The sequence below is a fragment of the Juglans microcarpa x Juglans regia genome, chromosome 1S (assembly GCF_004785595.1).
Source record: "Juglans microcarpa x Juglans regia isolate MS1-56 chromosome 1S, Jm3101_v1.0, whole genome shotgun sequence".
Lineage (NCBI taxonomy): Eukaryota > Viridiplantae > Streptophyta > Magnoliopsida > Fagales > Juglandaceae > Juglans > Juglans microcarpa x Juglans regia.
This window is the reverse complement of record NC_054595.1, coordinates 4066396-4081057: the sequence shown is the minus strand read 5'-3', so window position 1 is coordinate 4081057 and position 14662 is coordinate 4066396. Positions and strand designations below refer to the sequence as shown.

General features: G+C 36.5%; 1 protein-coding gene across 1 annotated transcript; it reads right to left on the bottom strand.

Annotated features, from left to right (window-relative positions):
* Positions 1 to 12373: 12373 nt before the first annotated feature.
* Positions 12374 to 14420, bottom strand: LOC121247883 (cytochrome P450 705A12-like). Its single transcript, XM_041146351.1, has 2 exons — positions 13392 to 14420; positions 12374 to 13200 (listed from the first exon to the last, which is right to left on the bottom strand). The coding sequence occupies exons 1-2, from the start codon at positions 14310 to 14312 to the stop codon at positions 12556 to 12558; spliced, it is 1566 nt and encodes a 521-aa protein (XP_041002285.1). The 5' UTR covers positions 14313 to 14420; the 3' UTR covers positions 12374 to 12555.
* Between the last annotated feature and the right edge of the window lie 242 nt (positions 14421 to 14662).

Here is a 14662-nt window from a genome sequence, read left to right as displayed (position 1 = left end):
CATCTGTAGATACTTTAGATGAGTCAACACTTTGATCAACTGTAGCTTCAACAATTTCAGCCTCAATATCTTCCCTATGTAATGAGATCATCTCATTCTGACTCAAACCACAAATAAGTTAATAGCAGGTTGACTCTCTTGGTATGCTTCTTGAGTAGAGGGATCATCTTCTTCTTCATCTTGTCCCTCCGCCTTAGGGATAACGTCAAAAATATTTCTAGGAGAAAACTTTTGTACTACTTGCCATTGATTTCTTAACAGAGGATTGTCTAAATAGAATACTTGAGATACTTGGGAAGCCAAAATAAAAGGATCATCTTCATACCATTTTTTTGATGTATTAATACTCAAAAAATATTCATCCTGACATTTTCCCGTTCGAGGATTGCTTAAATCCCACCAATCACACTTAAATATATAAACCATAAGCTCCCCCACATATCTCATTCCAATTATATCTACGATAACTCCGTAGAAATCAACATTCTCTCCATCATGACTCCCTTCAACAAAGACACCACTATTTTGTATTTTCCTATAAAGTTCTCGATTAATTGTGTGATATCTACTTCCTCAAGGAATACATGCAGAATATCGAGCAGCGCGCCTCGAAGGGCCACGCGCCAGTGCATATAGTTCGTCTGATGTATCGTTCGGATTACTCGTATGCATTTGTACAACCTACATATTAAATAAAGTATAAACATTCAACCGTTAACAATCCTCTACATTAAAAATATGTTAGTGCAAAATTCCATCTGCATTATATTCATTACCTGTTGTTCGTACCATTTTGGGAACTCCTGTTCATGTCTCTGGTCTATATCATTTACTCCCAGTTCTTTTAGTACGTTAATATGATCACTGAAATTAAAAATTATCAACAATAAGCATATTCGGTATGTTTGTTTAATAAGTAAATTCAATGATTAAATAACAATTAATTTGAACTTACTTCAAGTGACTCTCTATCTCTGGGCAATTATTTAGCACGTACCACTGAACTTTCTTGAACTCTCTTTCACACAAATCATAACCACGCTGAGCACCAAGTGGACGTACTTGTTGGGAAAATATAGAAAATCCGTTCCGTTGTCTTGCTTAGTCAACATCAAAGTTTCTTTCCGGCCAATCAAACCTTGTGTCAACACCATGGAAGTATTTGGAACAGAATGTATGTCACTCATCATCAATATATGTTTCTGCAATTGATCTTTTTGGACGGGCCTTATTACCCACTGTGCGTTTCAACTTTCCAAGAAACTGTTCAATGGGATACATCCATCTATATTGGACTGGTCCTGCAAGTCGAGCCTCACGAGGCAAATGAACGGCTAAATGAACCATGATGTCGAAAAATGACGGTGGGTAAATACTTTCCAACTTACACAATATAATTGCAATTTCTCGTTTCATACGATCCAAAGATTCTACATTCAATGTTCTAGCACATAAATCTTTAAGAAATGCACCTAGCTCAATTAATGCAACCCCAACAGACAAGATACGTTGTAAAAATACATGACAATCATAGCTTTTTAGTCCAGTAATTTTTCAGTCATTTGTTCGCACACACCTTGTTAAATTCGAATCATATCCGTCCGATAATTTAATCTTCTGCAACCACTCGCAAAATGTAGCCCTTTCGTTCCTTGACAATGTATACCACCCAATTGCCATGTAAACAGACGAACAACTTTATTGCAAGTGCATTTCAGGTCTCATTCCCAACTGCTTTAGATCTTTCCGTGAGTTTATATTATCCTTCGTTTTACCTTCAATTGACATCAATGTTCCTAACACGGACTCGCATATATTTTTTTCAATATGCATAATATCGAGACTATGTCGCAATTTTAACATCGATCAGTAGGGGGATTTCAAAAAATATACTTTTTTTTGTCCAATTGAACTCATTCGCACTTCGTTTTCTCTTCTGTTGTTTCTTACCAAAATCATTACTTCCGACATTCACAAACTGTGCAATAATACCTTTGCCAGACAATAATGGTGGAGGGTGCTCCCATTCAACAGTGCCTTTAAACATCCTACCATTTCCACGCCATCTATGGTCACTAGGTAAAAATCGACGATGACCCATGAAGCATAGTTTCCTCCCATACGTAAGCCATTCAGATTGGGTATGTTTGTTACAAGTCGGACATGCCAATTTCCCCTTAGTGCTCCAACCTAACAAGTTTCCATAAGCGGAAAAATTATTTATTGTCCATAACACCGCAGCATGCATCTTGAACGACTTGCATGTTGATGAATCAAATGTTAAAACCTCATTCTCCCACAAATCTTTCAATTCTGCTATCAGTGGCTGCAAGTGTATGTCTATATCATTTCCTGGTGATCTCAGACTTGGAATGACCAAACTCATTATGAAATATGGATCTTTCATACACTTCCACGGTGGAAGATTGTATGGCATAAGTACAACTGGCCAAGTACTATGACTAGTACTCATGTTCCCAAACGGATTAAATCCATCTGTTGCTAACCCAAGTCGAACATTACGAGATTCTTCAGCAAACCATGGGTGTTCCAAGTCAAATTCCTTCCAAACTTGTGAGTCTGCAGGATGTGACAAAACATTATCATTCTTGACTCTAGATAATGAGTGTCATGTCATATCCACAGCCGTTGAACGTGACATAAATAACCGTTGTAATTTAGGTATCAATGGAAAGTGACGTACAACCTTCCGCGGCACATTCTGCTTCTCAGTTGTCCATCTTGATTCATGGCAAAAGGGACACTCGTTCAACTGCTCATTCTCTTGCCAAAATAACACACAATCATTCTTACATGCATGTATTACATTGTAATCAAACCCCAGTCCTTTTTTCAACTGTTTTGCTTCGTAAAAGTTGCGAGGTAAAATATTATCTGATCGAAGTGCCTCTTTAAACAGCTCAAGCAACATATTGACAGCCTTAATAGATATTCGGCACATATATGAAGTAGTCTAACTGTAAATGACAACTTACTGTGCCTTCTACACCCTGGATATAACTCACGCTGTGAATTATTCCACAAGCAGGTAAAAGTGTCATGGCACAAATCATTTGAATTTGATGGATCTGTTCCACTTTCATCCATAAACATTCCCGCACCAATGTCGCCCAGCATTTGTTCCATATCCTCTTCGGCCTCATCACCAACAACCTCAGGATGTACATCTTCATCGATATCTTCTTCTTCATCTTGAAGTTCAAATGACGTTGGATACGGTTCTCCATGTAAGACCCAATCGGTATAACTTTGGTCAATACCTTTGACAAACAGATGCTCTCTCACTAACTCTATCTTATGAGAACGTAAATTCTTGCAAAGTAGACATGGGCATCTAATACGACCGTCACTGCCAATTGTACAGGATGCGAACTCCAAAAATTTCTTAACTCCTTCAGCATATACATTGTAATCCTCACCCAACCGATCTCTTACTCACATCCAACTCTTATTCATGTCTAATATCCTATTGCAAACAGTCACGTGCATAAACAAACAATCAATTATCTAACATGTAGTGCAATTTCTTCATTTCACCGGGTAGTTGGTCCTATCCCATTCGGGATTGTAAGATCATAATCAACAACCTACCAACTATTATCGATCACTTCCAACAAGATTTCGGCAGCATCTCCCTATAATTCTCCAAATATGCTCGTTGGTCGTGCACATCGACGAGTAATACATCAATGCACATTCACCGAAACTGCATATTCGGAGAATCATAAGGGATGACTCTACCAAAATCATAATGTCGGATGCAACAGATATAGTTTCATAGTTTGCGAGAATGATCGTACAATCTCAAACTGTCCACTTTGGACAATTCAAGAGTTATCAATCAACCGTTCAACATGATTGATAACTCTCGAACGGGTCTAAAGTTTATTTCAATGCCAAGTAGAAGATATGATATTAAAACACAACAAACATACAATATATATTCAGTATCCTAACATATATGCCAAGTATCCTAACATATATTAAAACACAACAATTTATTTTTAATATTTGTTAACTTAGTCCTCATAATTTAATATTAATTCTCTTTTATTATTTGTTAAGTTAATCCTCATAGTTTAATATTAATGCACCCAGCTATTATTTATTAAGTTAGTCCTCATAGTTTAATTATCTTTTCTAATATAATCCTATCCATTATAAGTGTGTTGTAAGATAGTTTTTACAATAGCTATTATGAGTTTAACTATTAATATGAGTTTAAGTATTAATAATCCTTATGTTTTTATAATATAATTTTAAGACATATTAAATAATTAGTTGTAAGATAATTTTTACAACTATTCTCTTTTAAATATTAACATGAGTTTAAGTATTAATAATCCTTATGTTTTTATAATATAATTTTAAGACATATTAAATAATTAGTTGTAAGATAATTTTTACAACTATTCTCTTTTAAATATTAATATGAGTTTAAGTATTATTAATCCTTATGTAATTATAATATAATTTTAAGACATATTAAGTAATTAGTTGTAAAATAATTTTTACAACTATTCTCTTTTAAATATTAATATGAGTTTAAGTATTATTAATCCTTATTAATCTTTTAAATATTGTGGGAATTCTCCCGATGATTATCACTTAGAGAATCTGGCGAAGGCGCTGTTTGGCGCGTATGGAGGGTCGCTTTGAACCTGTCTCTAACATTATTCACTCTGTTCACCGGTGGATTAGTCTTATTTGTCGAGATATGCATGCTAGTTCTCACGTATCCAGTTTTGATTTGCAGGTACTTGAAAGTTTGCATGTCCAGCCCGTTCTTCCCCCAATTCGGCGTTGCAAAGTTATTGCTTGGCAACAACCTTCGGCGGGATGGGTTAAGCTTAACACCGATGGCAGTAACTTGGGTAATCCGGGTGCCTCAGGTATAGGGGAGATTATTAGAAATCATCATGGTAAACTAATTCATGCTTTTTCTGAGTTCATTGGTACATGTTTTAATAATCGGGCAAAACTTTTAGCTCTTCTTCATGGACTCCAGGTTTGTAAATGCTTATCTCTCAATTATGTAGATATTGAAATTGATTCTATGACTGTTATTTCCTAGTGGAGGAGCAAAAGATGTGGGGTGTGGTACCTGGAGGATTTTTGGGAAGAAATTATAGACATTATGAACTCCATGACTTGTTCGATTCATCATGTTTTTCGTGAGGGTAATAAGGCTGCAGATTGGTTAGCCAAACATGGGATTTCTGGTAATGACTTAATTGTCTCTCAATTGATGGAGACTCCCCGAGCGCTACGTGGTCTTGTCCGTGTGGACTACTCCGGGTTGCCTTCATTTCGTGTTAGTTAGTTTCGGTCTGTGTATCCTTTTTGTTTTCCTTGGTTATTTTTAGTTTTCCTGGCTTGGTTTTTTCCTGCATGCTGGCTTTTTTAGTTTGTATCCTAGATGCTTGTCTTGTAACCACGGTTTTCTTCCCTCATAAGTGAGGGTTATTAATAAACTTGGGAGGGGTCACTTTTGGACAGGTGACCCTAACGCTTTTTTTTTTTTTTTTTTAAATCCTTATGTAATTATAATATAATTTTAAGACATATTAAGTAATTAGTTGTAAAATAAATTTTACAACTATTCTCTTTTAAATATTAATATGAGTTTAAGTATTATTAATCCTTATGTAATTATAATATAATTTTAAGACATATTAAGTAATTAGTTGTAAAATAATTTTTACAACTATTATCTTTTAAATTTTAATATAAGTTTAAATATTATTAATTCTTACATATATATACTATATATAATCTACTACAATATTACATATTTATATGATATCTAAGATAGTTTTTACAACCGTTCGAACAAGGTAATATCATGTTCAAACATGTTTATACCATTCGAACGGTATATAACCACGTTCGAACGGTCTCAACCCTGATTACAAACTCCAGCCAGTTCAGACGAGTATTAGTATCTCACAAACTTATATTCAGAAAACACTACAAATATACTTCGAATGGCACCCTCTAACAAACATACAACCGTTGAACGTCCAATAGCAATCCTCTAACAAATATATTTTGTGTTTAAACTAAGAAACACCTATACAATATATATATAAACCACAAAATCAATAATAAAAAATGATAGATTTAGAAGTAAAATGATAAAGAAAATCATACCTTTAAGCAAAATATACTAAGCAATCCTCTTTGAATGATGATAGAATGAAGGAGTTTGTGAAGAAAATGTAAAATTTTCGAGAGAAAACGCAGAAGAGTGAAAGAGAGGAGAGAAAAATGAGGGACTGACGGCGTGCGGAAATGATATAAGTTCTGACCAACCGTTCAAACGTACATAAAGTTCGGTCGAATGCGAAATTTTTCAGCGCACCAATTTCTCGCCGCACAAATTTCTGCATTACCGTTCGATTGACTAAAAATTCCGTTCGAATGGTAATCCAGCAGTCTTTAATTGGCGGGATATTTTTCCACCACTACAATAATCCGTTCGAACTATAACAAATTACATTCGAATGGTAGTCCAGCAGTCTTTAATTGGAGGGATGTTTTCGCACCATAACAATAATCCGTTCGAATGTTTTTTTATATGTTCAAACGCCAAATATGTGTTCGAACGGTTTACGAGTGACGTTCGAACACATCACCTTTATGTTTAAATATAATTTTTTTCATCATTAAATGAAAAGTACTATAAGATCATATTTATTAGTTATCATATATATAGTAATCTATACTAAATATCTTCCAATATAGTATAGTATACTAGAGTATACTATAAACATGTAAGATGATATCTATTAGTAATATATACTATGATATATATTAGTAATATATACTATATAAAACATATATATAGTATCATATATATTATACTATACTAAATTAGTATAAAGGAAAATATATTAGTAATGATTACGATATGATATATAATAATCTATACTATATATGATATATATCGTATCATATATATTATCATATACTAAAGTATAGTGAAAAATATAAAATCATATGTATTAGAAATATATCCGGAGAACATATATATAGCCTCAAATATACTAAGGTCACATAATAAAGTATAGAGAAATTTATAAAATAATAGTATATTAGTAATCTATACTCTATATATACATGTTGTATATATATAACTTATATAGTAAAGTATAATAGAATATATAGTATGATATATATTAGTTAAGTATAAACTCATACCATATAGTTCTATATGCTATCATATATATATATATATATATATATATTACAACCTCATATATAACACTTTGATAGTAAAGTATTATGATATATTACTATTATACTATAAAAAAATGCATATAAGTTATTATGTTTTCATTTAAAGTATTCTACTATCATAATATATATTATAATATTACATATATATTACAGTATATATAATCTACTATAATAGTATATATATTATATTAATTTATAGGATTATAAATATAATATACATTTAATATAATTTTTACTAAACTTAAAACAAATTACATTCGAACGTGAAATATTAACTGTCGAACGGTTTTATATTACCGTTCGAACGTAAAATATTAGGTTTTATATTACAGTTCGAACGTTAAACGTTAATATTTAACGTTCGAACGGTTATGCACATATAAGTTATCTCGGACAGAGATTTCTCTCACGCCGCCATCCCCACCGTTTGAAAAAGTAAGAAACATTTGAACGTATTACAATCGCCGCCGTCTGCCGCCGTAATCAGCACCTACGTCAAACACTCTTCCTCCCAAGTGAACGTATGCATTTTCAAACTCATTTTACCGTTTATTTTATAATTTTATGGTTTTATTCATTTTTTTTTAAATTAGATTTTTTCATCAATAGTCACCGTAGAACACCATAAATCTACCGTAGGATGTTTAGAAATGAAGAGTATTATGTATTTTGTCGAAGAAACCACAGAATCGATGCTATTTTAGGTGTTTTCATGGCCGCTGAGTTGACTCAGCTATGGCCGAGTTAGATCTGGTTTCCGTTCGAACGCGTTCGAACGATTTAACCTTTACGATCGAACCATATATTAACAGTTTGAACGGTTTTCAGTTTCCGTTCGACCATATATTATATTCGTTCGAACGTTTTATATTAAATTCGAACCATTTTGTTTATATTAGATTATTAAATTGTTTTCATCGTTTTATTGAATTGTTCTATCAATTAATTTATTAAAGTATATAATTTTGTAAATATTTTCGTCGTAATTAGATTTTATCACTAATGTTTAATATATATTTTATTTTTAAAATTTCAGATTCATAATAATGTCTTATCGGGGTTGTAAACGTAGTAGATCAAGAGAGCCTTCCATCCAAACAATTCTAGAGCGAACTGTTTTACTTGAGCGACAGGTAAAACTGTCTGATTTTGTAGCTCTTATATGGGAGGGTCATTCCCTCCCATCAGTATTCAATGATCGTGGTTGGGCACCAATCTTAGATCAGTGAGAAGAAGGAATTGAGCTCGTTTCCTTCATTGAGATCGTTACTGAGTTCTATAAAGAGCTCGGTGCTGCCAGCCCAGATGATGGAGGGGCATACAGGATCTGTGTCCGAAGAGCTCCTGTTATATTTTCAGCAGACAGACTCGCTGCATATCTGGGTATTCCTAGGCTTCTTGATGTCTATCCAAACCTGCCGCCTAGAGAGTCTGATCCTTCAGGTGATGCAACTATGTCTCAGGACGAGGGACCAGATTACACAGATGAGATTGATACACTTGCTGATCATGAGGTCAGAGACATGATTGTTAGTCCAGATGCTCCAGTGTACAATGGGACAAAGAGTATTAGGCAGGCAGATTTATCTTCTTTCTTCAAGATAATGAATTTGATCATTGCCAACAATATTGACCAACAGCAGCACAAAATCGAGGTCGGCATGAATCAAGTGAGATTTATGATACGGGTCGCTCGTGGCATCCCGATCGACCTTGTTGATTATATATTTGAGAGGATCCGATCAGAGGCACGGTTCATTACGATAGATATACGGCCATTTGGGATCCTCATCACTCGATTTTTGCTACATGCCGAGGTCGTGTCCGAACCTGCCGAGCGTTCCCGATTTTCGATGGCACTGATCAATAGCACCACACTGTCACGGAGCACGGGACACTCGAGATTTCATTTTCGTGGGGCTGTTCCTGACAGGGCTGAGATTCAAAGAGAAGCACAGCCGGGAGATATTGGAGTATCGGCTGGTAAGACATCTGCACATGCTAAGCCATCACACACATCTATTCGCGAGGAGATGGTTGACATATTGCATGCTGAGCTCGGCATACACACATCAGCAATGATTGATGCAGTGCATACTGTCATGTCTGAGTTGCGTACAGATATTATGACTGCCGTCTCTGAGTTACGTACAGAGGTTAATGAGTTACGTACAATGATTAATGCCAATAATACAACTCAGGTCACGCTCAGTACTCGACTGACACAAGTAGAGACACAATTAGCTACAGTCGAGGATGTGTGTAGAGACCTCGCATCACAGTAGTTTCTATTTTTTATTTATATTTTCTTTTGTTATAGTTATGAACAATATATATGGTGTTTTGATAATTTATTTTATTTGTAAATTAAATATAAAATCTTTTCTGGAGTAATTATTGATTTATATTATGTGGTGTGTGGTTGATAATATTTATTTAACTAAAAATCTTATTTAACATAAAAGAAATCATTAAAATATTTTTAAATTAATTACATAAAATTAATTAATGAATTTGTATATATGATATATATATATTTTTTATATTTTGAGTTTCGTACCGAAATTAATATTATACCTTCGAATGTATAAATATTGTGACGCCTCGACTCCCACGTACAAAAACAAGGGAATCGAGACGTCAGGATGGTGACAACACGGTCACACATCCCAACGAAGTGCCAGTGTGTGTGTACATGCAACAGTGTAAAATAACGCAGCGGATAGTATAAATAAGTCAACTAAGTACCAGAAATTTAAATACAAATATTCAACACAATTTATCTTTAAAAATTATACAGTCATCCCAAATATAATACAAAAGGTAAATACATAAATTGATAAAAACATAACTCACTAAACAGGAGCAATCCCAGATCACTCCTCCAACGGAGCCAAGCTAAGGCTCGTCATCATCATCTGCATCAAAATCTGCGATACCATAAAATGGTACCACAGGTAAGTATAAACCAAACAACTCTCGGGATAAAAATACATTAATGCAACCAACAATATAGCAAAATACATTTAGCCATAAAATACCATTTTTTCCCAGAAAAATGATTATTTCCAACACACGCCAAAAATCCCATTTTGGCCCAAAATATCCGTAAAACATTTTCCCATAAAATGATTCACACAAACAACCCATTTATCGGACACTGTAGGCGGGAATCACAGGCGGGACTCTACCACCGTCCCTGCTTACCACCATCCCTACCGCGTGCACCGTAGGCGGGAATCACAGGCGGGACACAACCACCATCCCTGCTTACCACCATCCCTATCGCGTGCACCGTAGGCGGGACTCTACCACCATCCCTGCTTACCACCATCCCTACAGTTCCTTTACACACAATGAATACTTAACAGAGCACTGTAGGCGGGAATCACAGGCGGGACACAACCACCATCCCTGCTTACCACCATCCCTACAGTCTCTTTTCCTTTTACTCACATGAAAATCCAATTCCAATAAACACATGAACATGTATGCAATCATGCGAAAACCCAGTTTTCTTTACAAACATGATCATGCATGCAATATGCTATGTACATGAACAAGCCATAACCAACAACCAACAACCACAATTCACAATGCAAACAAACACACAACTCCATCCACAATCCATCCGACCCCCGAAACTCCTCGGACTCAGTCCGGCAAAACAAACCAATTCACAGATAATATGTGTTAGTGTAAAAATATATTTAAATCACGAAAGTTCTTTAAGGAAAATACTTACAGTGCAATATAACAATTTCCGAAGGATCACGAAGTTGCAAGTGGTGATGTCTGAGCAACACTACAGTGTAAAATACACTGTGGCCGTGGGTCACAGATACCCACTTTTCAACGAGGACAAATGAAGACCCAAAAATGGTAGGGTAGGGCCTAGGGAGGTCGGTGAAGTCAATGGTGGTGGTGGTTTGCCGTGGGTGGCGGCGAAATGGGCGGTAGAAGACCAAAATGCCCAAATCGAAAATGTAGACGGTGGAGCTTCACCGGTGACGGATCGAAGCTGGGGTTGGGTCCAATGGGTTGCCAAGAGGTCGGGGATGAAGTGGTAGGAAGATGGTGGCCAATGGTGGTGCGACGGCGGCGCAACGGCGGAAAGAGTGCCGCGGCTTCGAAGGGCTACTGGTGATTAACGGCGGCACGGATGGAGGTGAGGTTGGTGGGGTGAGGTCGCCGGCGGCTGGGGAAGCTAGCGGGCTGGGCGGTGAAGGCCACGGCCGGCTCACGGCGGCGCTGGCGTGAAGGTGGCCCGCGGCTTCCTGGGGTGCGTGTGGGCTACCGGCGGCGAGGTAGGGGCTGAGATTTGGGAGGTGAGGTCGCCGGAGGGAGGGGGAGCTGGTCGGCCGGGGAGTGTCACGCACGGCGGCGCGACGGCGGCGGGCTGGGGGAGAGGAAGAACGGACGGAGAGAGAAGGAGGGAGAGGGAGTTGCGCGGGGAGGAAAAAATAAAGGAGAAAAAGAAAAGAAAGAAAAGAAAAAGGAAGGAAAGAAAAATGGAGGAAAAAGAAATGAGGTCCAATCCTCATAACTTGGGTCACAAAAATGATCCAACGGAGATGATTTTAAAACCACAAGTTAAATAAAATAATTTAAACGTAATGGTAAAGTCAAATTGAAATAATTAAATCCCACAGTAATTAATTTAAATATTAAAAGCAATTTAAATGCATAACAATAAATAAATATTTGGAAAGCACATAAAAATAACTTTTACCAAATTAAAATCATAGAAATAAACTTACTAAAAATCCAACCAATTTTAAAATAAGAGGATAAATTTTTGAACAATAAAAAAAAATAATCCTTCAGTAAAAATACACTGAAATACGGGGTGTTACAAATATGGTGCTTGAATATGTTCTAACTAAATATATTCCGTTCGAACGGTTTAGAAACTTTCTCGCCAGGATTTGCCACCAAATATATTCGGTTCGAACGTAACAAATAATCGTTTGAACGTTTGTGAACTTTTCCCGCCATAATAAATTAATTCTCTACCAAATTTTACTGTTCGAACGTATTTTTTGATGTTCAAACGGAATCTTAAATTTGTTGTAGTGCGCGCACACACACAAGATCAGATCTGTTGGCGTATAAAACATTATTATGAGATATCACTCAAATCAGATCATTAGGACATTAATCCCAGTATAGTAGCTACAAGCCTTATATCACATCAACATTAATTTGGCCAGCTGATCGGTACTGTAGAAAGGTGAGAGAGCATACATGCAAGATCTTCCAGATCTATACTCTTAAGTGCAGGAAATTATATTAATTGATCGAAGAAGCAAATGGGTTGAAGCAAATCACGGGAAGGCATTTGAGTGGATGAGCCAAGTGCATAAAAACTCCCTTTCCAAGTTCCATATTTACCTTCACCTTGTTTTCATGATCTCCACCAACCTTCCAATCAAAGCATTGAACCATGGCTGCCACTGCAGTATGCATCATGATCAACCCCAACTTTCCACCAGGACAAGCTCTCCTTCCCCCTCCAAAAGTAAGAAAATTTGAATTTTCTCCAACACTCCCATCTTCATGTTCTTTAGAGGAAACCAAGAACCTTTCTGGCCAGAACTCGTTTGGATTGTCCCATAGCTCTGGATCTCTCATTATAGCATACAGATTGATTGCCACCATAGTATTCTGGGGCACGTCAAAGCCTTCTATTTTACAAGCTTGGCGGCATTCTCTTGTTGTCACAGGTAATGGTGGATATAGTCTTAGTGTTTCTTTCACAACTGCTTGTAAGTAAGGAAGATTTGCCACGTCTGATTCCTTAACTAATCTAGAACTGCCCACAACCGATTTGATTTCTTCTCTGAGCTTTCTAAATACGTTTGGATGATTGATGAGCTCAGCTAATGTCCATACAATGGCCTCCGATGAGGTTCCTGTGCTTCCCACAAAAATATCCTGGCAATAGGGTGGAATTTGAATTCATCATGAATTTCATTGCAGCTATTAGATCAATACTGTATAATTGAGATTTACTTAATTGAATTTTCACTTGAGAAATGTCTGAACTTATGAGTACTTTATATGCAGAAAATTATACATTACTACGTACTCTTACTGAATTAAGTACAATATATGCAAGAACTTACAAGTAGTAAAGCCTTGAGATGGGTTCGGGTCGTCTTGACCTCAGCCTTATCATCACTGTACACCTTCAACAACACATCCATCAAATCCTCATTCTCTCCCTTCCAACTTTGATCTTCATGCTTCTTTAATATCTTTTCCAAAAACTCGTCAAACCTCAGAATCACATCTATGACCTGACTTCCGTAAAGCCAGAAAGCCAATCTTTTTAGGGGCCCTAACACATCCCCAATAAAAATCTTTGACCCAACCTCAAAGTTCTTTTTGACCAACTCCCTAATCCTCTCAGCTTCATCATTTGTCTCTGAACACCTTGTACTCATGGCCATCCTGCATACAATGTTATTTGTAAGCTTCATAAGCTCAACACCCACATCAACAACATCTTTCTTCTTAGCACTCTCAAACACTTTATGCAAAAACCGGTCAAGTTCTTCCTCCCTGAGAGCCCGTGACCGTTCAAGTTGTCTGGTTGAGAACAGTTCATTCACGCATACTTTCTTGATGAACTTCCAATAATCACCATACGGGGCACTGAAAAATCCTGAGTCTCCATAAGGGATTTCATCGGCGAAAGCTAATTTTGGGTGTTGCGCAAAAGAGAGATCTTGGGTTTTGAATATCTCTTTTGCCGCAGAGGCTGATTGGACAACCATGCACCATCGAGAAACACCAAGGCGGAGATTGAAAATAGGGCCATATTTGGTGGAGAGGTTTTGCAATGATTCATGAAAGAATGGCCCAAGGAGGTGGAGGTGACCTATGAAGGGTATCATCGGGGGGCTCGGAGGGAGCTTGAGATTGGATGCTTTTGGCTTGGTTAACTTGTTGAAAAGGAATTTGAACAAGAATATGGTGGAGAGAAACAAGGGAAGAACGTAGAGGAAGTAGTGCTCCTGGATGTCATTCTTGATCATGGCCATCGAGGCTTGCTACTTGCATGTACTATAACGTAAGCCCCAATGGAAATGGTACTAGCTATGTTCGCAAATTTATAGAAACACGCCAACAAAGCACATGAACTTTGCAGTCGAGGAACTTTGCAGTGAGGATGTCGTTGGAGAATTAGGTCAGTAGATACACGCCCATCTATATATTTTTTATTTGTATTTTTTTTTATAGACTACATTGATTAACCTATTAAATCGAACGGTAACTCAATTTTCACTAAATTTAATGACTTAACCTACCAATTTTCCATTTGATTATATCTAATATATGTTCAAACATTGATTAGCATTGACATTCGAATGTAGTTGTATGTTGTTCGAAC